General features: G+C 35.1%; 1 protein-coding gene across 1 annotated transcript; it reads left to right on the forward strand.

Annotated features, from left to right (window-relative positions):
- Window positions 1-12,063: 12,063 nt before the first annotated feature.
- On the forward strand, window positions 12,064-14,116 carry LOC108837860 (putative receptor-like protein kinase At1g72540). Its single transcript, XM_018610868.2, has 5 exons — window positions 12,064-12,631; window positions 12,731-12,866; window positions 12,964-13,100; window positions 13,231-13,354; window positions 13,443-14,116. Exons 1-5 carry the CDS (start codon window positions 12,236-12,238, stop codon window positions 13,976-13,978), a joined length of 1,329 nt encoding a protein of 442 aa, XP_018466370.2. The 5' UTR covers window positions 12,064-12,235; the 3' UTR covers window positions 13,979-14,116.
- The last annotated feature ends 10,483 nt before the right edge of the window (window positions 14,117-24,599 follow it).

The following is a 24,599-nucleotide window of genomic DNA, read 5'->3' on the forward strand; positions in this document are numbered from 1 at the left end:
TTGCATATATTGTGTAAAAATTATTCTAGGTATAAGAATTATTTTTCTCATATAAGTTTTGATTAATACTTCTGTTTCAATAGTCATGATGCATAAGCAAGTTATTAACAACTATATACATAAGATTAGAGAAAAAAACATACCCAAAAATTCAAATCGAACTCAACGTAAAAAAATACAAAATAGAGAAAAATACAAAGAATTTGAAAGTTGAATCAAGCCAATTGAATTGATGACGACGTTATACACTTTCTTAAACTCTTAATTTAATTCATGTTTGTATTAAGTTTCTATGTTATTTTTCTTATTCAAACATATTCTAATTCTTCCATGAGAATTTAGTAATGTTTGTGTTGTCATTGTAGGATTTTAAATTTTTTGTGTGTGTATTAGTTATAATTTATATATTTTGGTCTGTATGGTTTATTCATCTTTATAATATCTCTAATTTTCAGTTCTATATATTTATCTATCTTTTTCATAAAATAGATAAATACTAGGGTAATTCTCTCAAATAGCATTTTTAAGTTTTTGTCACAAAAATAGCATTCAAAAAATAAAATGACCAAAATAGCACTTTTTGTTTTGATAATTTTAATATTTATTTTTTATTTAAAAAAAATGAACACATTCCTAAAACCTCACCCCTTAACTCTAAACCTAAGTCTTAGATTAATAACCCAAAAGTTATAAATGCATAATTACCCTTCAATAAAACTTCTTTTGGTCATTTTCCTCCTTGTGATGCTATTTTGTGACAAAAACTTAGTTTGATGCTATCCTGGTCTTTTTCTCTAAATATATTATTATAAATGTGAATATTTCCATTGTATGATTCTGCTACAGAGTTCTTATATTTTAAGGTAAAAATATAATGGAATGATATTTCCATCTCTATATATATAGAAACAAAAATACCATATCTCTATTGTTTCCTCTTAAATAAAGGAACTCTATTGCATAATCACACACTGGAACAAATATATTTCTATAATATAATTTCTCTATTTTAGAAGAAAAATATATATGAATATATAGGTGAATTGAAAATAATCTTAGTTGTTTAATCAACATATAACATTATGGATCAATACTTTTATCATGCAATGTAGAGGTAATGAAACTATTAATACTTTATGCAGTTTGATATTACTTTGATTCTTGTGATATGTATATTAATACTTTATGCAGTTTGATATTGCTTTGATTCTTGTGATATGTGTATGATAAATACCTTGTTTCTGAATTTCAATTGTGTGAATAACTCTTTATAAAAATAATAAGTAGTACATGTTGTAGTAGGCACGAAGAAGACACATTCATTAAGAAGTTTTTGTAATTTTATTTCAAATATATGATAAAATATCAAATATATATTTTGGGAATCTTAGTTTTAGAAAAAATACGATTATTCAGTTTTCTCAATTTGAATCTGAAATTGTAGCAACAAAATCTTCCAGAAAAATATGCACATAACCCAAAATTATAATTTTCTGTATGGAACAAATTAATTACTTAATTATACATATATAATATTTTTAATAAAATAAAAGAATATTTATTTATTTTTGTAACTATTAGTTTTTAACTTATAAATCAATATATCAATAATTTAAAAAATCTCTTTTTGTTAACGCTGATTAATTATGTTAATACAAGTTATGAGAATATTACATATAAACGTATCTACGCCTGGCTACTTTATCATGATTTGTTTCATAATCTACACATAACGGTATTCTTTGCACAATGCTAAAAATATCCAATTAAACTTTTAACTAATAATTCACCTTCTCTGAAACTCGAAACCTAGACCACATAGTGTAAAAACATTAACCCCTCGTCAAACATAAACCAATGTGGCTTCAATAAAAAATTAGCTAATTGTAAAAAAATAATAAAATCATTTTACAACTCTCTTTTGTTTAGAATTTTAATAAGAAAAAATATTTAAATTTATTATAAAATAATCTGTTGTATTCTCAGGTTTTATAATTCGTTTTTAAAAAAAAAATTAAACTACTATTTTCTTTCATAATTCTGTTTATTCCTGATTTTTAAAAAAGGAAAATTAGAATTTCTTGAAAAGGAAAATTATTTTCATATAGCCTTTACAGTTTTATTTGCTTATTACTTTAAAAAGGAAAATTATTTTCATGTAGCTTTTACAGTTTTCTTTTTTTTGGAAGGAAAATACTATTAAATAATTATTTCAATGAAAAAAAATAATTGTTTGTAATATTTTGTTTAAAACTCAAAAAGGAAAATTATTATTAAATAAGTATTATTTATTTAACACATGTCACAATCCTATATATATAATTGTCATGTGTTACAATCATGTTAATTACTAACTTTGTAAAACCAAACTTTATATAATAAGATTTAGAAGTCCCAATGGATTTCTAAAAAATAACTAATATTTAATAAAAAGAACTCTATAAAATAACCAATATAGAAGAGACATATGGCAAATACAAAAAAAGCAAAAATGTCTATGTGATCTGAGCAGAACCTCTATAAATTAATAATCTCTATAAATTAATAAATTTCGCCGATCCCAACTTGGGCCGGTATAAAATAAGATAAAAATCGATAAAATAATAAGATAATAATATTTTTAAAACTTCTATGTAAATATATAATCTAATTAAAATCATAAATTAAAAATCTATCAATATATATTTTATATAAGTACAAACTAAACATCATGTTGGTGTGCTTCATAAAAAACCCATTATGTTGGTTTTATATTTACAATGAAAATACATCTATTTTCTTAATATTTCAATATATTTTGATAATATTTAGTAAAAGTATATCGAAAATCACATAACAATTCTAAGAATCATAAAAATATACACCAAATAAGATAATAAAACAATATGAAAGTCAAAATTCTAAAATTTAAATAATGTATATATGGTAAAATCAAATATTTTCTTATTTTATAAAAAATAGAAAAATAGAAAAAACCTTAAAATGAAACTTTTTAAAATTAATATATTTATAAATTAATAAAATTTTAAAGTCCCAACATTATTAATTTAGAGAGTTTCTAGTTTGTTGTATATTCATGAGTAGTGTAGGGTTAGGCAAAAAATCCGAATTCGAAAAAGCAAACTGAACAATAGCAATTTTAAAAGTACCATTGAATCTGAACCAAAATTGATTAAATATTTGAATGTGTCAAAATTTTGATATTTAGATAACTGAAACCGAATCCGACAAGAACTGAAGTATATCAGATACCCGAATGTATCCATATAGATTTATACTAGTATTTGAGCCCGTATTACATAGGAAAAATTCTTATTTTTATTTGATTTTTTGTTATACTATGTAAATAACAACACTTATCTATTATACTTTAAAACTTTTTAAAATATAAACTATTGATAAAACATTAATAAATTAATTTACTTTAATAATACTTTAATTGTCTCAATAAGTAGTGAAGATATATCTATTTGCTTAGAAAAGTAATGTTGTTTTACGTATGTTTTGTATGCTCTGTAGAATGATAAAGTGTAGGTTTCATATACTACTTTATTTAGCTAAATTTGATGATATTTTTTTTTAAAAAAGGAACTTTCTGTTTTTTCAAAAAAAAACGTTTGATAAAAACATTTTGAATAAACAGTTTGACATGTTAGCATAAAAGTAGGGAAGTGAGATTGACTTTTTATCCAAATATCATAAAAATAGATACTTAAAAGTAAATATTTAAAATAGATAAAATATACTCAAAACGCAATAAACAATTAAAATATCTATTGATTTTTATCCAAATATTCAAACCAACTAATTTATATGTTAAGTTTAGATATTTTGACATATGTTATTCAAATTTATATGCAATATATTATTTTGTTTATAAAATTTGAGAATTTTTAAGTATATAATGAATTTTAAAAATAATTTAAGTGGATTATCCGAACTTGAACCAAATCAGTAAAGTTCCAAACCGAATCTGAACCGAAATTTAAAAATAATCGAATGAGACTGAAATCTTTGATCCTGAAAATTCAAAATCTTATTAGATCCGAACCGAACCAAATGAGTACCTCAAAGCTTGTTTCATTGAAGCAAGAAATTTGCAGATCATGACCGAGTGATTGTGGTCGAGTGGTAAGGAGACGGGACTGGGACGCTAACACGTTTCAGGTTCGATCCACCTGCTGCGCGAAACTAAGTCACAATACCTTATACGGATATGGACCTATGTTTTAGAACCCATTTGTATACCCGAAGAGAAGGTCTATCCGTGGACTGCACCTCCACTTGGGGATTAGTCTGGACTTCTCTATGGAAATTTGCAGATTCTGCTCTGAAATAAATGTGTGGCTACACCGCAGTTTGGCTACATGGATTCCGTTTAGGCAGATTATGTGTGTCTTTTTTTGGAAAAAATATGATGATGTCTTGAAAAACTAATCTCGATATTGGTATTACCAACAAAGAATTGGTTTAGTGACTAAAACTGTTCGATCTTCTAGTAGTAATCTAATTATCTAAGGGACTGGATGTTCAATTTTTGTTCGGATCTACGCTTCTATGAAAATTTAGGTTTAAGCCTCGTATTAGAAAGATGTACAGGTATTCAGGCCAAAAGGTGTCTCAGGTACTGTGAACTCGGAAAAAAAGTTTGGCGAAAAATTTCTGTTTTGAATCCATCGTCACAAGTGTTCTTAAAGGATCTGGGTTCGAATCCGCGTCAACTCAGGTTTATCCATTTACGTGGCAAGGCGACAGAGAAATCTAATTTTTCTTCCGATCAACCGGATCTGACTGGCGTTAGTGGTCAGATCCCAAAAAACCTAAACCTAGTCGATTGGGTTTCGGTCCGTCGGTTATTCTGGGTTATCAAAAAAAAAAGCTCTGTTTTGGAACAGTGTCTTTGATATGTTAATGTATAGTCTCTCTGCAGGTTTCTTCAGATGTAAATAGTATTGCCAATGTCTACTTGAGAGGCAACAAAGTTAGTTGTACACCATCCACCAGATCAAATCTTATTAATATAGATTCATATTGCCAATGTTGAACTTTCTTCTTTTTCAAATCTAAAGTTGTACCTTACCAAAGTAAATTGCTCGTACCAAGGGATTGAAAGTTCTTCCAGTGCAGCAGCAACTCGAGAACATATTTGATGTTTTATTCCCTTTGTTGTGGTGTTGGGTCTATAAACCCTCTCTTTTTTTTTGTTCTATTTCCAAAGTTCGACTAATGTCATGAACTTTTTTTTTTTTGAGAATTGGCATAATTAATGTCATGACCTTCCTTGTTTTGTTGTTACTTGTCCATGAAAATGCTTAGAAAAGAACAGAAACATAAGGTTTTGGCTGAAATTTTTTAGTTATTTAATACGAATTATTAGTATCTCCATACTGCAACCATGCCCTTTTAGCCATAGTGTAATTTTATATTAATTATGTTTCACACTGGGAGAAACAACTCTGTTGATATTCCTCTACCTGCTCCTTTTGTATATCTTGATTTTCTTTTTAGGATTGGGTATTTTATTCGTTAAATTTGATTCGATTTGTTATTCGTTTCAATTCGATCAGAAAATTCTGGATATCCATAAATCTTCAAAGTAAAAAAATACTAAAAATCAATATCCGTCAAAAACGAAACAAATCACAAATACTATAAAAAAAATTAAAGACGAATATCTGATTCGCTCCAACTTTTATACAAATATATGTATATCTAAGACTAAATATAGAGTTTTAAATATATAATACTATATAATTATTATTTTAACATATAATTTATTAAATTTTCTTTAAAGTTAGCTATAAAAATATTATATTAATAAAAGGAATATAAAATCTTTGTACAAAACTACAATTTAAAAAAAAAACATTTGTTTTATAAGAAAAATTATTAGTTTTAAAATTTTATAAAACATATAGTTTCATTAGTTTTTATTTTATTATGTAAAGATATTTCTAAAAAAGTTGATATTATATCTCTAGATTTATTTGTATTAAACAAAGTTGATAAAATATCTGTAAATATCCGTGAATATTTACAAATATCAGAAGAAAATTCTGGACAGAAAACTGAATATCCGTATTTTTATGAAACAAACCAAACTGAAAATTAGATATCCGTAAAATACAAAATAAATCATAAATACTGAAAAATATCTTAATGTTCGATCTGTGCCTAAGCCTACCAACAGACACTAGTTTCGTAGATATGATGAAAATCTTGTTGACTCTTTAAACAATCTACAATATATTCTAATAGTTTTGTTCTTTAAAGTCTCTTAATCATAATAATTTCCAGTGTGATATGAGTTTGATGTTTATATTTAATAGCATTTTCTTTTGGAAATTTCCGGTACAATTTTTCTTTGAGTGACAGAGTGAAGGATGGTTGCGTGTTATACACACTGACCCCGACTGGTTTAAACGTAGCGGTTGCGGTTGCGAATGAAAGAGTTTGTGGACGTGGTTGCGGTTTCAAACGTTATTTAGCATTTGTATGACTGACACAACGTTTGAAAATTATTGCGTTTGTGGGATATTTGTGACTGGTTGATTATAAGATGTTATAGCGGATTTAATAATAAATTACCAATATAAACATATTATATCATTATAAAAATATAATAGATATTACTATAATAAAATTAATAATATAATAATATGTTTATTTATTTAATTTTTAATTAGTTGAAAATTATAATTTTAATAATATTTTTTGAATATTTATATTAAATTTTTTAAAAGAATATTTTGTTTCGCTTTATATATGTGTATATCTATATATATGTATGTATATTAAATTTTTTTTCAAATTCTAACGAATAGTTAGTTTAAAGTTTTTATAAAACAAATTATAATATTATTTGTGAATTTAAATTAATATATAAAGTGGGTATATATTTTTATTTATAGTATTTCCATTATAAATTTGTAATTTAAAAATTTAAAATATTTTTAAAATTAATTTATATTTTTTTATCCAACGCAACCACCTGCAACCGCAAACGCTAGCTAGAGCTAGCTTTTGATTTTAAGAAGTTCAAAACGGTTTACGGTTTGTATGATTGTTTTAAAACGCTTTCAACCACTATCAACCGCAAAAACTGTGTTTGCGGGTGATACCGGAGAAACTAGTTGGACCCTCTAATACTTGTCTCTTGTTGTGAGACAAAAGAAAATTAGGGCTAACGGACTAATTGAATTTTACAAGGTAACTCATGAATGATTTTTGTTTCTCTCTAATTTGGGAAATAATTAATTTTAAATTTATATCCTGAATCCTGAATATTTAACTCTACAAATCTAAACAGAAATAATCATTTATTTGTTTTTGAACAATTAGTCATTTTTGCTTATTTTAAAAATGAAGTATTTGTAACTACTTTTCTAGGTATCCGTTTTGATAAACTCTAGATGCTTTGAGTTTAATGTACAGTGGAAAAGGTCTATGAAGCTTACACGGTACATTATACTCAAAGCATCTAGAGTTTATCAAAAAGTATAGAAAAGTAGTTACAAATACTTAATTTTTAAAATAAGCAAAAATGAATGACTACTTGTTGTTCAAGATTATTCCGGCACTTGTACAGTTCTACGTGTGTATGCACGAACGTAATGCGTTGAAGTTCTAAAATAATATTTTTCTGGCCGCGTGAATTTAAAACAGAAAGGGACTTTCACCGGTTTATTTTCTGAGAAACTGAGAAACTTACGGAAACAGACACTTTATGGTTTTGTTTCTCATGGAGAGACACATTATAAATTTGAGACACTTTATTTCAACAGTTGTCCTTTTCTTGACCATTCCTACCCCTGAGTAGCGTAAGTGTATTGTTCTCTCATTGTTTTCTCTCTCGTTGCTTTAGTAAATAATGGTTACGTTTTTTCCCGGCTTGTAACTAGGTGCAATTAATGTTAAAGTAAGTAAGTAACTTTGGTTGTTTTATTGGGTACAGAGACAAGTTGAGCTGTGGTTGGACATAAACGCTATGAACAACAATTATATGATTAGCCCATTTGTGGATGCCGTATATGTGGACAAAGAAATTGGTGGAGAAGAGAAGAGAAACAGAGCCACTTCCACCACTCCGAAGTAATTACCTCCGGTAGATCAGAGACAAAACAGAGCAAATAATTGTTATTGTCAGATAAGATCTCTCGATAATTTGGGTCCGTCACAAAAACATGTTCGACGAAGATTTAACAAAACTCAAGTCTTTTCAATATCTGTGCTCCAAAAAATTCTTACGAAATAAAGTATTTGATACAGAGGTATGGGGTTTTGAAAAATTTGAATCTTTTACTCATAGAGTATAATGGTGTATCTAACGATAGAGATCAATGGAATATCGATGAAAGAGTGACGGAAGTCGTAGTTGGTGAGATGAGAAGAGTGTAGGTGCTTTTGAAATAAAAAAAGTAAACCTTAAATGTTGAGATTGTCTGTAAAACCCACCACCACCACCATCTCCTCCTCACGTCTTCTATCCACCATCCACCACCACAACATCCACCAACACGGTATCCACCACCACTTCTTCCTCCTTACGTCTTCTACCTCTGTATCTCCATCCACCACCACAACATCCACCACCACGACATCCACCACCACGACATCTACGACCACTTTCTCTTCCTCACGGTTTCCATCTCTATGTTTACATCCACCGCCACAACATCCACAATCAAGGCATCTACCACCACCTCCTCTTTCTCACATCTTCCATCTATGTATCTATATTCACTACCATAGCATCCACTATCACGGCATCCACCACCACTTTTTCCTCCTCACGTCTTCCACATTTGTATCCACATCTACCAACATAGCATCCACCATCACGGCATCCACCACCATGTCATCCATGTCAGAGATTGTCTGTAAACTACACTGCCGAATGATTCCGATAGATTGGATTTTTTTTTTCTTGTGAGATTTTAGAAACTGGTGGTCTCAATTATTGAAAGCTTGTAAGAGGTGAGCGATTTTCCCAGATTCTATTCTGGATCGAGAAAAAAGATAAAGTGATTAGAGCTCGTTAAGACTCGTTTGTGAGAGAGGAGAGTTTGTGAGAGGGGAGATTTGTCGATTTAGGAATTTAGATATTTTTGGGGGAAAAGAAGGTTGCGTATCAAAAATTATTAATGGACTTTTGGTTTTCTTTTTTTTCTAAATAGAAATTATCTTGTTACAAGACGTAACAGAACACGCACATACTTAGTTTAATGATAGATTGGTCAATTCAGTAGATGAAAGTGTTCTCAAAGTCCAATATGCTTTTTTGAGTAATTGGAAACACAGAATGTGTCGGTGAGAGTAATATTCTCTTATTTTCTTTGAAACAAGAAGATAAATACACGTGACGTGACTATCTCTGCTCCAATAAACTATCAATGTAAAAATGGACCAAGGTCAAAAGCAACGACACCACACTCCGCGGCTGCCACAATTTTTTTTTTTGATAGTAAACTCATTTTCTGAAAATTTATTTTATTATATGTTTGTAGCTTTCAAAAATCGGGTCTTATATTGAAACATCTGAAATCATGAATACATTTTTTGGAGAAGTAAATCAGGATTCATGATTACATTCTCTCTTGTTCATTTCTTTAATCTTGTATAAACATACTTTTATCCGTTTGGTCATTCAATTGGATAGAAAATACGATTTTTTTCATCCAATTTCTCTTTTAAAAAAACTTTACATTAGGACTTGCCGGTCTGATTTAATTTAGATGCATTGATCTCATTCATATTATTTATTCTTATTGAAATCCTTATATAATCAATAGTTTAAAAAAATTCTAGTGCCACTTAAATTTCCAGGTCAAATTAGTTAAAGCAACTAAGTTTTTATTCATTTAGAATTATTATTTTGAAATTATATATACCATACCATCTACATTAAACAAAAATATATGTTTGACTACCATGTATATATATAATATGATATATAAAAATAATTTTACGCTTGCCACTTCTCTAAAAGCAATTTATAAATATATGAGTATGTAATGATGATAATATGATTCCAAGCAAAAATATGTAATGAATAATATGATACAAAGATATGTGGAAATTAAAAAATATCTACGTCACCGTGCTAAATGTGTCACTAGACTGTTACAGTTCACATCCTTGTTTGAGTTTTGGATCAAAAATATATATCAATTACTCAATAAACAATAGCATTAACGATTACTACACTATAGCTTTTCCTTTTTCGATATATATAGTCTTTTCCATGATAATCCAGTTTGATTTAAATAGTCTATATGAATCTGTAATGTTGCTGACAAAAAAAAAGATAATCTAATCATAAGTATCTTTTAAATTCAGATAAAGTCTCTTAATCTATACTCTTACAAAGATCCATGTTTTAAAAAATATTTATTTCAAAAGATACATTTTTACATTTTCAACACGATTTTATTAAATAATAATGATAAGTTGTAAATTTCACAAAATATATTTATTAAGTTTTTCTTAGTTTAGAATTATGGAAAATAGTTAATCTAAAAAATTTAAAATATTTATAATCAAAATTCTAGATATTTTCTTAATATGTGTAAAAGTTCTAAAACATTTAACATTTTGAAATAAAATGAGAATTATTTTATAAGCTAGAAGAAAAATGAAATATTACTATCAAAACCATAGATATTATTTTTTTAAAAATGGCAATAAAATTGTTGCCCTGTCGCTCTCCAATTTTTCTAAAAAATGTTGAAAATATATTAATGATAATGAGCAAATTGACCTTAACGAAAAGCTAATCTCTGTTGGCTTCGTATAAACAAGTATTTAATGGAAAATAATATGTTTTTTTTTTCGAAAAATGGAAAAGAATATGTTGCATTATTTCATACGGCAACCACGTAGTAACATAAAAGAAAAAATTTGATTCAACAAATGAACAGAAAACAAAACTAAAAATAAAAATAAACAGAATTTCTTGCCCGTGCAAACATATGTTATATATGTATTGAGTTATGTACTTATGACACGAAGAGCAGATTTAATGGAATTCTACATTTATATCATTTCTCATCATAAATATTACTTGAATGATCTTTTTTTTTGCTAAAAAAATTGAATGATCTTAATCTCCAAAAGAATGAAACAGTGATGACAGATCAGTATGATTTGATAATATTTTTTTTTTTGGACATCTTTCTATAAGTTTCTTTATCTATGAGATATAGGTGAAATTATTAAACAAACTTGTTCTGTTTGTTTCTATTAATAATCGAATAATAGGAAATAACAAAACATAATTGACCGACTTTTAATAAGGCATAAAAAATCTCATTTGTTATTTAACAACTCAGCCTAACGAAGAAAATATACCATACCATTGTTTCAAGTCAATGGTGTGGGCAAAGCCAAAGGTATTGAATTACACATTCTAAATATCCAACTTCAAAGAGAGAAAGAGACATAAAACAATCCAAATGACTAATTATTGAGAGAACTAACATAGTTTACTTAGCAGAAGCAACATTCTTCTAGATGAAAATGAATTTATGCTGTTAGCAGAAGCAACATTCTTCTTAAAAAAAAAAACATTCTTCTAGATGAAAATGAATATGTGTTTAAGCAGCATTAATCTTCTAGATGAAATTGAATTTATCATACATATGCAACCATTCCATTAACAACTAACAAGTGTATGATAGTAGCCAATTAGCATAAAAAGAATGAGCTGGCTTGAGTCAGTCAAAGAAATTTCTAATGGATCCAGAACTGCCTATGAAAGTGTCATATGCACATTATAATAATACACACGAAGCTATCTGTTATTAAAAATTAATATCAAATTATCATATAACCAACCAAAAACATTTGTTTCTTTTTGGTATTTAGGAAATTATGCAACTTCATAAAATAGAGTTTATTCTTTTCGTTTCAAATATTTAAGTTTGAAACTGATCATATAAAAAAAGTGAGTCTAAGAAAAATCTTACTCATCTGCATATTTTATTTAATTCAGTATTAGTTATGCTTGGTGCTGATGTCTCCTTATTGATGTCTTTTTAAGACTACAGACTTTACTTTTGCGAGTCTTCACCAATATCTCACCACGCTCTTCCTCTCTCTCTCCAATATCTCAATAGGCCTTTTCAAAGAAGTTTTATAATCTCCTATATATATTCATCAAAACAAAACAGTTTAACAATATAGAGAGACAACATCAAAGAAACACAAAAAAGATAAGTTCTTTCACAAGAAAGCAATGAGATTTTCATGGAAAAACATATGTCTTCCAATAAGCTGCATCAACAACACAAACCAGAAGACTAAAACAATAAGCCCATCAAAGGAAAAACCTCTTCAGCTATCCAGACAAACCTCTGTTCGAAGCAGAGTATCCTTGTCTGATTTCAGTAGTTCAAACATCTCACTCAACGACTTCTCAAATTCTTTTCTCATAGACATTCACATCTTCACCTATGAAGAGCTCAAAACGATCACACAAGGCTTCTCTAAGCATAACTACCTCGGTGAAGGAGGATTTGGGGAAGTCTACAAAGGGTTTGTTCATGATGGCCTCAAGCCTGGTTTAAAATCTCAACCTGTTGCTGTCAAGGCCTTGAAACAAGAAGGTGGACAAGGCCATAGGGAGTGGCTGGTAAGGATTCTTTTCTCCATCTGTGTATTCACTAATTAGATTTCAAGTATTATATGAGATTAATAACTCAATAAGAACGTTTCTTGGAACATTATGCAGGCTGAAGTTATAATCCTTGGTCAGTTGAAGTATCCACATCTTGTGAACTTGATTGGATACTGCTGTGAGGATGATCACAGGCTTCTAGTTTATGAATACATGGAACGAGGCAATCTGGAAGACCATCTATTTCAGAGTGAGTTGGTTAAATCATACCAAATTTTTTTTTTTTAAATGATTGTTATAATAGAGAGATTTAAATTACTTACAATATGAATATTGGTACAATGCAGAGTATGGTGGAGCATTGCCTTGGTTAACAAGAGTTAAGATTCTGCTTGGTGCTGCAAAAGGCCTTGACTTCCTTCACAAGGAAGAGAAACCTGTCATCTACAGAGATTTTAAGCCTTCTAACATCCTCTTGAGCTCGGTAATTCGACAGCTTCTGTTTGCACTTTTGCATCTCATTTTAGGGGTTATATTTATGTAAATTATTTTGGAGTCCATAAGCCAATGTTTCACTTGCCCTATGTTCAGAACCTTTTATCTGAAACTTACAGGATTACAGCTCCAAGCTTTCAGATTTCGGCTTAGCCACAGATGGATCAGAGGCAGAAGACTCAAACTTTACCAAAAGCGTGATGGGAACAGAAGGCTATGCTGCTCCAGAATACATCTCAGCAGGTTATAAAAAAACATAACATGAAAGGCTACTTGTTATAAACACATAACCATCACACTCTTGGCTAACATATTTCTTGGTGCGTTTCAGGTCATTTGACGACTATGAGCGACGTGTTCAGTTTCGGTGTGGTGCTTCTGGAGATGCTAACAGCTAGAAAGGCAGTGGAGAAGTACAGGTCACAGAGAGGGAGGAGGCTAGTGGAATGGGCAAGACCTATGTTAAAGGATCCCAACAAGCTAGAACAGATCATAGACCCAAGTCTTGAAGGGAGATACTCTTTTGAAGGCATCAGAAAAGCAGCTGAGTTGGCTTATCAGTGCCTGAGCCACAACCCTAAGTCACGACCCACTATGACCACTGTGGTCAAGACACTGGAGCCAATTCTTGACCTGAAAGACATCCAAAACGGGCCATTTGTGTACATTGTTAAAGTCGCAGGTACAAATGAAGTTCATAACATGGATGATGTCAAGGTCGTAAAGGAGGAAGCAAAGGTGGTTCCAAGACATCAAGGATGTCGAAAGAAGAGACGTAAACACAAGGCAATGAGGTCTCGGGTCGTATATTCAGACACTACTCTGTACAAGAGCCTAGGAACCAGTTTATACACCCAAGGGGAGTAAATAATCACAAAAGATAATTATTTAGTTTTTTTATATAGGTATAGTAAGTGAAAATACAATAGGATTAGGATTCCATGAAATTATGTAGCTTAAAATGTGAGCTACATAAGATATTTAGCAGTCAGTTTTCAGTTTTGTTTATTGGAGATAAGGCCCAGTCTAAGGCCCATACGACATCAATGGACTCAGATGAAGCAAAGCCCACAGCGCTTCTGATTCAACGGTCATCCTCTTCACCTTTGTCGTATTGCAGAACAGAGCAACTCGGTACGGCTTCACAGCTGGTTCATACGCACAACGCCTTTGATCCTCTTCTAACGTGTAGTGATGTAGGATAAGGTTGTTGTGTGATGCTTTATCTTTACAGCTGTAAATAGGGTTTGTGTAGATCCTTCGGAGTGTCTCTATATAATGAGCCTCCACTCCATTGATGTAAGTTTGTCCAATCTTAATAAAAGTATTATTTTCACATGGTATCAGAGCTGTCTAAACCTTAACAGGTATGGCAGATCCGGCTACCTACCCATTTCCGAGTAAAGTTCATGTCTTGAGCTGCGTTACGCTTAAGCTCAATGACAGCAACTATCTACTCTGGAAAACTCAGTTTGAGTCTCTTTTGTCTAGTCAGAAACTGTTGGGGTTCGTTAATGGTGCGGTGGTGTCCCCTCCGGCGATGCGTATGGTGGTTCGAGGAACAGAGGAAGTTGAAGAACCCAATCCTCAGTTTGAAGCGTGGTTCTGTACGGACCAGCTGATTCGCTCCTGGTTGTTTGGTACTCTATCGGAGGAAGTGTTGGGCTCTGTCCATACGCTTCCTACGTCAAGGGAAGTGTGGATCTCGTTGGCTGACAACTTCAACAAAAGCTCTGTTTCACGCGAGTTCACTTTGCGCAGGAGTCTTCAACTTTTGACGAAGAAAGATAAGTCCTTGTCGGTGTACTGCAGAGATTTCAAATCGATCTGTGACTCGCTCAGTGCTATTGGGAAACCGGTGGACGACTCGATGAAGATCTTTGGGTTTCTTAATGGCCTGGGAAGAGAGTTTGATCCAATCACAACGGTCATCCAGAGTTCGCTCACAAAGTTCCCTGCTCCTACATTCAATGATGTCATTTCTGAAGTTCAAGGGTTCGATGCTAAGCTCAAGTCATATGAAGACCACTCTACGGTGAATCCTAATATGGCTTTTGCAGCTCAACAAACCGGTCAAGTGCAGAATCCTTATCACAGAGGAAGGGGGCGTGGCTTCTATCGTGGTCGAGGTGGTTACTCCAGTCGAGGCCGTGGGTTCTCTCAGCATCAGCCTACTACGAATACAAACCAGTCTGAGAGGCCACTGTGTCAGATATGCGGAAGAGTGGGACACACAGCTCTGAAGTGTTACAACAGGTTTGACAACAACTATCAACCTCCTGCTGCAGCCTTCAATGCTTTGCGTGTCTCTGATGATCGTGATTGGCACCCTGACTCTGGAGCTACAGCCCATATCACCTCCTCTGCAACCAATCTTCAAGGTGTTCATCCGTATGAGGGTTCTGATGCTGTAATGGTAGGCGATGGAGCTTACCTGCCTATCACTCATGTTGGGTCAGCCACTGTTTCCTCTTCGGCAGGTACGATCTCATTGAATGAAGTGTTGGTTTGCCCTTCCATACAAAAATCTTTACTCTCAGTCTCAAAATTATGTGAGGATTATCCTTGTGGTGTATTCTTTGATGCTAAAAGTGTGTATCTGATTGATCTCCTCAAGGAGAAAGTGGTGGCAAAGGGAACCAGAAATAAAGGATTGTATGTGTTGAAGGATGGAGGAGTTGAAGCACTCTTCTCAGATCGTCAGAAAGCAACCTCAGAAGATCTCTGGCATCTGCGATTAGGTCACGCCAACTTCAAAGTTCTTCAGCATCTCAAAACCTGCAAGGAAATTCAAGTCAATAAGAGCAGAACCACCCTCGTTTGTCAGCCTTGCCAGATGGGGAAGAGTAGTAAACTTCAGTTTTTTAAGTCTCAGTCTCATGTAGTTAAACCCTTGGAGAGGATTCATTGTGACCTATGGGGTCCCTCTCCAATTATGTCTAGTCAAGGATTCCGGTTCTATGTTGTTCTAGTGGATGATTGTACTCGTTACTCGTGGCTTTATCCACTTCGTAATAAATCTGAATTCTTTCAAGTCTTTACTGTGTTTAAAAAGATGGTTGAGAACCAATTTGGTGGCAGCATCAAGGAGTTTCAGTCTGATGGGGGAGGAGAGTTCATTAACAGTCAGATGAAGCAGTTTTTGCAAAACAATGGCATTATTCATCGTGTGTCTTGTCCATATACACCAGAGCAGAATGGTCTTGCTGAGAGGAGACATCGTCAGTTTACAGAGTTGGGAATGGCAATGATGTTTCACAGCCACCTTCCATTAAATCTATGGGTAGAAGCGTTTGTCACCGCAAGCTACATTAGCAATCTTCTTCCATCATCTGTTCTCGACAATAAAAGCCCACATGAGATGTTGTATAAAGAGAAGCCAAACTACTCTGCTCTCCGCGTTTTTGGCTCAGCTTGCTATCCCTGTCTACGGCCTCTGCAAGAACACAAATTTGAGCCGAAGTCTCTGCAGTGTGTGTGCCTTGGCTATAGTACAACGTATAAAGGTTACAGGTGCTTGTATCCCCCAACAGGCAAAGTCTACATCTCTAGACATGCCATCTTTGATGAAGAATTATTTCCCTTCAAAGCTCAGTACAAGCACCTAGTCCCCAAGTATGATTCAAGATTGTTGAAAGCATGGCAGATGGCTACTCAAGAGGATATGTCTCCGGCCTTGGAACCTCAGCGGATGCAGATGTTCCCCAAGCCTCAGCCTCAGCTTCTGATTCCCACTCCTCCTGTGGTTCCAGTAGAAGAACAACCTCCGGTAGCTCAGTCACCTCCACCACCAGTAGAGATCCCTCCTGTTTTGGCACCTCAAGAGTCCAACATTCATCCGATGCAGACAAGAAGGAAGGCTGGCATTCATAAACCAAACACTCGCTATGCCTTGCTTGCTCCTCACTATTCTGTTACCACTCCAAAAAATATAGAAGAAGCTTTAAGACATCCAGGCTGGAATGCTGCGGTTTCACATGAGATGCAGGTGATTCATATGTTGAACACTTGGACTCTAGTGCCACCTACAGACGACATGAACATCCTAAGTAACAGATGGGTGCACACCATCAAGTATAATCCTGATGGCACTGTGAAGAAGCTACGGTCTCGTCTTGTTGCTAAGGGTTGTCATCAGGAGGAAGGTCTGGATTATCTGGAGACATTCAGTCCGGTGGTGAGGACAGCGACCATTCGCTTGTTGCTTAATATTGTCGTATCAACAGGCTGGAAAATCAGACAACTAGATGTGTCAAGTGCGTTTCTCCATGGTGATTTACAAGAACCTGTTTACATGGAGCAACCGGCTGGCTTTGTTGATGCAGAAAAGCCAGATTACGTATGCAAGCTTACCAAGGCGTTATATGGTTTAAAACAGGCCCCGAGAGCCTGGTTTGACACATTCAGCAACTTTTTGATTGACTTTGGCTTTGTGTGCAGTATGTCTGATCCATCGTTGTTCACATATAGTAGAGACAACAACTTTATGGTTCTTCTCTTATATGTGGATGACATCTTACTCACGGGAAGTACTGAGGCTCTTCTTCAAGCTCTAGTGGATGCTCTATCTTCCCGTTTCAGCATGAAAGATATGGGAGTTCCAACGTATTTTCTTGGAATTGAAATGCAGACAGTGTCAGACGGAATTTTCCTGCATCAGACTGCATATATCAAGGAGATTTTACACATGGCGGCGATGTCTGAATGCAACCCTATGCCTACCCCTCTGCCACAGCGAATTGAAGAGGTTGACTCACGACTGTTTGAGGAGCCAACTTACTTCAGAAGTTTGGCAGGGAAGCTGCAGTATCTTACTATCACAAGACCTGACATTCAGTTTGCGGTGAATCTTGTGTGTCAACGGATGCATGCCCCCACAGTTACAGACTTTACGCTTCTGAAGAGAATTTTGCGGTATATAAAAGGTACTGTTGGGTTTGGGTTGCGTATCAAGAAGAGCTCCGATTTCTCCCTCATGGCGTACTGTGACAGCGATTGGTCTGGTTGCCCTGAGACAAGGCGCTCCACAACAGGATTCTGCACTATCTTCGGCTCTAACTTGGTGTCTTGGTCAGCGAAAAGACAAGAGACAGTGTCTCGATCTTCAACGGAGGCTGAATACAGAGCCATGGCAGAAACGGCTCAGGAGATCACATGGATTTCTCAACTCCTCCGTGATCTGCAGATACCTCAGGACAAGGCCACTCTTCTCTTATGTGATAACCTGTCGGCGGTGTATCTGAGTACTAACCCCGCTCTACACAAGAAGTCTAAGCATTTTGAGCGCGACTGGCATTACATAAGGGAGAGAGTTGCACTAGGATTGATCGAGACGAAGCACATTCCGGCGGCATTGCAGGTAGCAGATATCTTCACGAAAGCTCTGCCGCGGAAAGTTTTTGAACATCTTCGAAGCAAACTTGGAGTAGAAGAAACTCCTACGCCAAGTTTGAGGGGGGGTATTGGAGATAAGGCCCAGTCTAAGGCCCATACGACATCAATGGACTCAGATGAAGCAAAGCCCACAGCGCTTCTGATTCAACGGTCATCCTCTTCACCTTTGTCGTATTGCAGAACAGAGCAACTCGGTACGGCTTCACAGCTGGTTCATACGCACAACGCCTTTGATCCTCTTCTAACGTGTAGTGATGTAGGATAAGGTTGTTGTGTGATGCTTTATCTTTACAGCTGTAAATAGGGTTTGTGTAGATCCTTCGGAGTGTCTCTATATAATGAGCCTCCACTCCATTGATGTAAGTTTGTCCAATCTTAATAAAAGTATTATTTTCACATTGTTAACATCAGATGTGTAAGTTTCAATTGTGTGCGTGTTCAAAAGGGACAGTACTACTTGGATATTTTCATCACAATGACTCGAAACATCAAATCCAGAATTGACCGTAGTTCACCAACTGAGTTTAAGTGGTGTAGGCTCATTCTCCTTGTCAACGTTTTAGAATCTGAGTACATACGGAAGCATGTTCCAAATTTCAGACAGAACAGTTTTACATACCTTGGTTATGAAGAAAAACTTCTTAATCTCACCAAACCCCACACAAAGACGTGTACAAATAAATTCTTCTGTGGTTACTAACGTCCTCTAATTGTGTACATTGTCCTGATTGACAAAAAGGACAAGAAGCAGCCATTGAGTTGAATTGTCTATTTCTAAGGAGACTTCAAGAACATAACAGGTTATATATGTCACTAATAAAAACTGAACCAATACAGAGAACTGTAATGAATCTTCAGAGTGACAACTCAAGGGCAAAAAAGAAACGGATAACACTATTAGAGCTTGAGCTCAAGAGAGATGAGAGTTTGTTACGATCAAAAGAGTAAAGTTTATTTTCAGTTAGTTCAGTTACAGAGACGTTGCAGAGTATTTATAGAACCGGTACACACACCGGTTTAATACAAATGAATCTAAACCACATTTAACCACTGTATTCTAATACCCTCCCCTCAAGATGGAATACACAAACTGTGGAGTCCGATCTTGATGATCAAACTACGAAACAGAGCCGGCTGAACTGCCTTTGTAAACACATCGGCGAGCTGAAGATCAGACCTGACATGAAGAGTCTTCAAGAATCCACTCTGCAACTTCTGTCTCACAACATGACAATCAATTTCTACATGCTTCGTCCGCTCATGATAAACCGGATTGGAAGCAATGTAGAGAGCTGACTGATTGTCACAGAAGAGCGTTGCAGGTGCTGTAGCAGGACAATGCATCTCCTTAAGAATTGTATCAAGCCAAATGAGTTCACACGTAGCATCCGCCATTGCCCGATACTCAGCCTCAGAGCTACTTCGAGAAACAGTCGGCTGCTTCTTCGAACGCCAAGATATCAGGGAGTCACCAAGGAAGATGCAGTAACCCGTAATAGATTGGCGTGAGTCAGGACAAGCTGCCCAATCTGCATCAGAATAAGCCGTCAAACGCAGCGAAGAAGATGCAGAATAAAAGAGGCCTTGACTCGGATCATTCTTCAAGTAACGTAGAACTCTGTACGCCGCTTGGAGGTGAACATCAGTAGGTGCAGACATGAATTGACTCAGCTTATGTACAGCATAAGTAATATCCGGACGAGTGTGAGTCAGATAGAGCATTCGTCCAACAAGCCTACGATACACCGATGCATCTGGAAGCGCTGTACCAGAAGAAGCAGACATCTTGAGATTAGGTTCCATAGGAACCGAGAGAGGCTTACAACCCAAGTAACCAGACTCCTCAAGAAGCTCCAGAGCATACTTCCGCTGATTCAACGAAATACCAGTGTGATTACGCGCAATCTCAAAGCCAAGAAAGTACTTCGCAGGGCCAAGATCACGTAGCTTAAACGCAGCCTTCAACACATTCTTGAACGCAGTAACAGCAGCATCATTGTTTCCAACAATTAATATGTCGTCAACATATACAAGAACTGCCAAGAAGATGTTGTCCACGTATTTGATGAAGAGAGAGTGGTCTGAGTGAGTTTGAGTGAAGCCATCATCAAGAATCACCGTAGATAATTTCAGATTCCACTGGCGAGAAGCCTGTTTAAGCCCATAAAGTGATTTATGAAGCTTACAAACAGAGTTAGGAGGAACTTTCTTGCCAGTTAGAAGCTCATATCCCTCAGGAAGTCGCATATAGATTTCTTCATCAAGATCACCATTCAGGAACGCGTTACTGACATCTAGCTGAGAAATAGACAAGTTCTTCGCTGCAGCAACACGCAGTAACATACGAAGAGTTCCTATCTTAGCCACCGGTGAGAAAGTGTCTAAGTAATCAAGTCCTTCCAACTGTGTGTATCCTTTTGCAACTACACGAGATTTACTCCTCTCAACTGTGCCATCAGGGTTGTACTTGTAAGTATGAATCCATTTACAACCAACCGGATGTTTACCAGAAGGAAGCTGACACACTGACCAAGTTCCAGTATCTTCAAGTGAACCCATCTCAGATTTCATGGACGATTTGAACTCTTCAGATTGAAAAGCTTCAGCAAAGGTTTTGGGAAGTTTATGGGAAGAGATGGATAAGGCAAACTTTTTATGAGCAGGGTCGAATTTATCATAGGATAGAAAAGCAGATATAGGATAAGAGGTTGTATGGGTAGGATGTAGAGGAGGTTCAGGTAAATGGTTTAAAAGGTAACAATGGTACTTATCCAGATACGAAGGTACCTTTGTCTGCCGTTTCGACCTTGTCTCAGTAGTGGATGGTCCTGCATTTGTTCTAGAGATATCTGATGGTACTAGGGATTCCGGTATAGTGTGTGAAGAATCAGAATGAGACACAGAAACATCAGACTCAGTACGCACATCATCAGCAAAAACCGAAGCAGGAACATCATAGCCTAAGTCAAAGAATGCAGGAAAAGATGAATCTGGAACTGACAAAGGAAGAACATCTTGATCAAAAATGCATGCTTCACGAGTCATAGCAGAAGAAGTTTTAGTAAAAGGAAATTCAGACTCATGAAAAACCACATTTCGAGACACAGAGATGATTTTAGTCTCCAAATCCATGATTTTGTAACCTTTGTGACCATGCGGATATCCAAGAAAAACACAAGCAGTAGCCCGAGGAGAAAACTTAGTTCGATCCTTCTGTAAAGTTGAAGCAAAACACAAACAACCAAAAACCCGAAGATGATCATATGAAGGTTGACGTTTAACCAGAAGCTCAAAAGGAGACTTATTATCAAGAAGCGGGGATGGTGTTCTATTGATCAAATATATGGCAGTCTGAATGCATTCACCCCAATATATCATAGGAACTTTAGACTGAAACAACAAAGCTCTAGCCACATTTAATATGTGTTGATGCTTCCTTTCTACCACAGAGTTTTGCTGTGGTGTATAAGGACAAGAAAAGTAGTGTTCAATGCCATGCTGTTTGAGTAAAGAAGTGAAAGCCAATTCAGGTGCATTGTCTGATCTAATAGCCTTAACACGCATGTTATATTGAGTTTGCACAAACTGTAAAAACTCAGGAAACAGAGTAGAAACAGAACTTTTATTCTTAAGAAGATATATCCAAGTCACTCTTGTACAATCATCAACCAAGGTTAAAAAATATTTGTAACCATCATGAGTAGGAACTTGAAAAGGACCCCAAATATCTATATGAACCAACTCAAACGGCAATTTTGACATATGAGGATTTGAAGGAAAAGAAATTCGCTTTTGCTTAGCTAATGGACAAACATGACAGACACTGGACTGATCTACATGATTATTAGTGATGCGCAGAAGCTTTGAAAGAACTTGAACTTTGCTATGAGACGGATGACCAAGCCTTTTATGCCAAACTTCAGAAGAAACTTGAAAAACTGGATTTTCCTCACGAGTAGAACTAGTTGTAGATGATGCAACGAAAGAAGATGGAGACTCCAGGACATATAGATTGCTCTGAAGGTTACCCCTCCCAATCATGGAGTCCGGAGTAAGCTCCTGAACATGCAAAGGATTATCAGGCAAGATGTAACAAGATGTTGATGAAAACAGAACACAGATAGTACTATTCCTAGTCAATGCACTAATGCTCAGCAAATTGAATTTAAAATCAGGAATATAGAGAACATCAGTAAGAGTCAAACGAGTGGTAACAACAATAGTGCCAGACGTGGTGACCGGGATCCTAGTACCATCAGGAAGTGTTACAAATGTATCAATAATAGGTTTGGTGGACTGAAACAAGGTCAAATCCGCACAGACATGGCAACTCGCTCCTGTGTCAATGATCCAGGCAGGATTTATAAAAGTAAGGCCGTTTATAAAATGGGAAGTGGGAATGATACCTGAAGGAATATCAGAAGGTGTATGAGGAATAAGGTGAGGTTGAGGTTTAGTGACTGAAGCTGTTCCATCTGAGAGACAAATCGTGCTACCAGTAATCTGAGAAAAATGATCTTGAGGTGCAGAGTTATGCACACTCAAAACGTTCAGAAGTTGAGAAACTTGATCTGATGTAACAGTTCCAAGGCAAACTCCCTGTTGGTTGTGCATAGAGATAGCTCCATTGTCCTGAACCACCATGTTAGCAACATTTTCTTTCCGAGGAGGCCACTGCTCTGTAGGTTTAGAAGAACCAGAGGATGATGTTGCAGGCATAGGCTTCGAACTCGGATTCTTGTATCCTTGAGGATATCCATGAAGCTTATAACACTTGTGAACCGTGTGACCAGCAATGCCACAATGGGAACAAATAGGACGATTCTTGTTTCTATTGTATCCATTGGCATAAGCAGCAACATGTGTGTTATCCAAAGGTGGACTCTGAGCTACTTGAAATGCAACAGTACTAGTGCTCTTCATTGATCTTTGCCGTTCTTCCTGTGATATCAAGTTGAAGACTTTGGAGATATTAGGTTTCGGTTCCATCATGAGAATCTGACCCCTTGTTGCTGTGAAGTTATCATTGAGACCTGTGAGAAACTTCAACACTCGATCTTGCTCTTCTCGTTGAGTGATCCTCTTCATACTAGGACAATCAGGTCTACTACAACAACAAGTATATGGACTTTCATGATTCTTTAACTCCTCCCACAATTGCTTCAATCTCGTATAGTAATCACTGACGTTCTGAGAACCTTGAACTTCGGCAAAGATTTGTTGCTTGATCTCAGCATTGCGCGGACCATCACTCTGCTTGAACTGATCATGAATATCAAGCCACATCTGTCTCGCAGTATCAAGATACATGATACTCTTAGCAATCGATTTCTCCACTGCATTTACGATCCAAGTGCAAACAATATTATTGCAACGAGACCAAGATCCAAAATCCGGATGAGTAGAAGTAAGCTCAGGATAAGATCCATCAACAAACACCGCCTTATTACGAGCTCCTAGAGCCATGAGCATAGAACGACGCCAAGTATTGAAGTTACCAATGCCATTAAGCTTCTCAGAGACAAGAGCAATCCCAGCATGATCCGCATGATGAACATAGAGAGGATTCGAGTTCGGATCTTGAAGAGAAGCTGTTGCATCAGTGCGAGTCGTCGGATTTTGAGGTGATGACGCCGAGTTATTGTTAAGAGCATTCACATATGAGATCGGCATGATTGAGCAACAAACCAAAAGGAAGATGAGATGCGAAAGTAATCGCGAAAAGAAGAAAGTGATTGTGTCACAGAAAACACAAATCAAGGTCAATGAAAGAGGGAAAAAGAGATCAGAATCGCAATCACCACTGAGATAAAGTGATAGATCGCAACCGAGAGACTCATCGAAGAAGATGAAGATGATTCCGATCGTGATGATGATTTTCCGAGAAAATAACGCAGGAAACGCAAGTTTCACCGCTCTGATACCATATTAGAGCTTGAGCTCAAGAGAGATGAGAGTTTGTTACGATCAAAAGAGTAAAGTTTATTTTCAGTTAGTTCAGTTACAGAGACGTTGCAGAGTATTTATAGAACCGGTACACACACCGGTTTAATACAAATGAATCTAAACCACATTTAACCACTGTATTCTAATA

This window comes from Raphanus sativus, chromosome 2 (assembly GCF_000801105.2).
Source record: "Raphanus sativus cultivar WK10039 chromosome 2, ASM80110v3, whole genome shotgun sequence".
NCBI classification, from domain to species: Eukaryota; Viridiplantae; Streptophyta; class Magnoliopsida; order Brassicales; family Brassicaceae; genus Raphanus; species Raphanus sativus.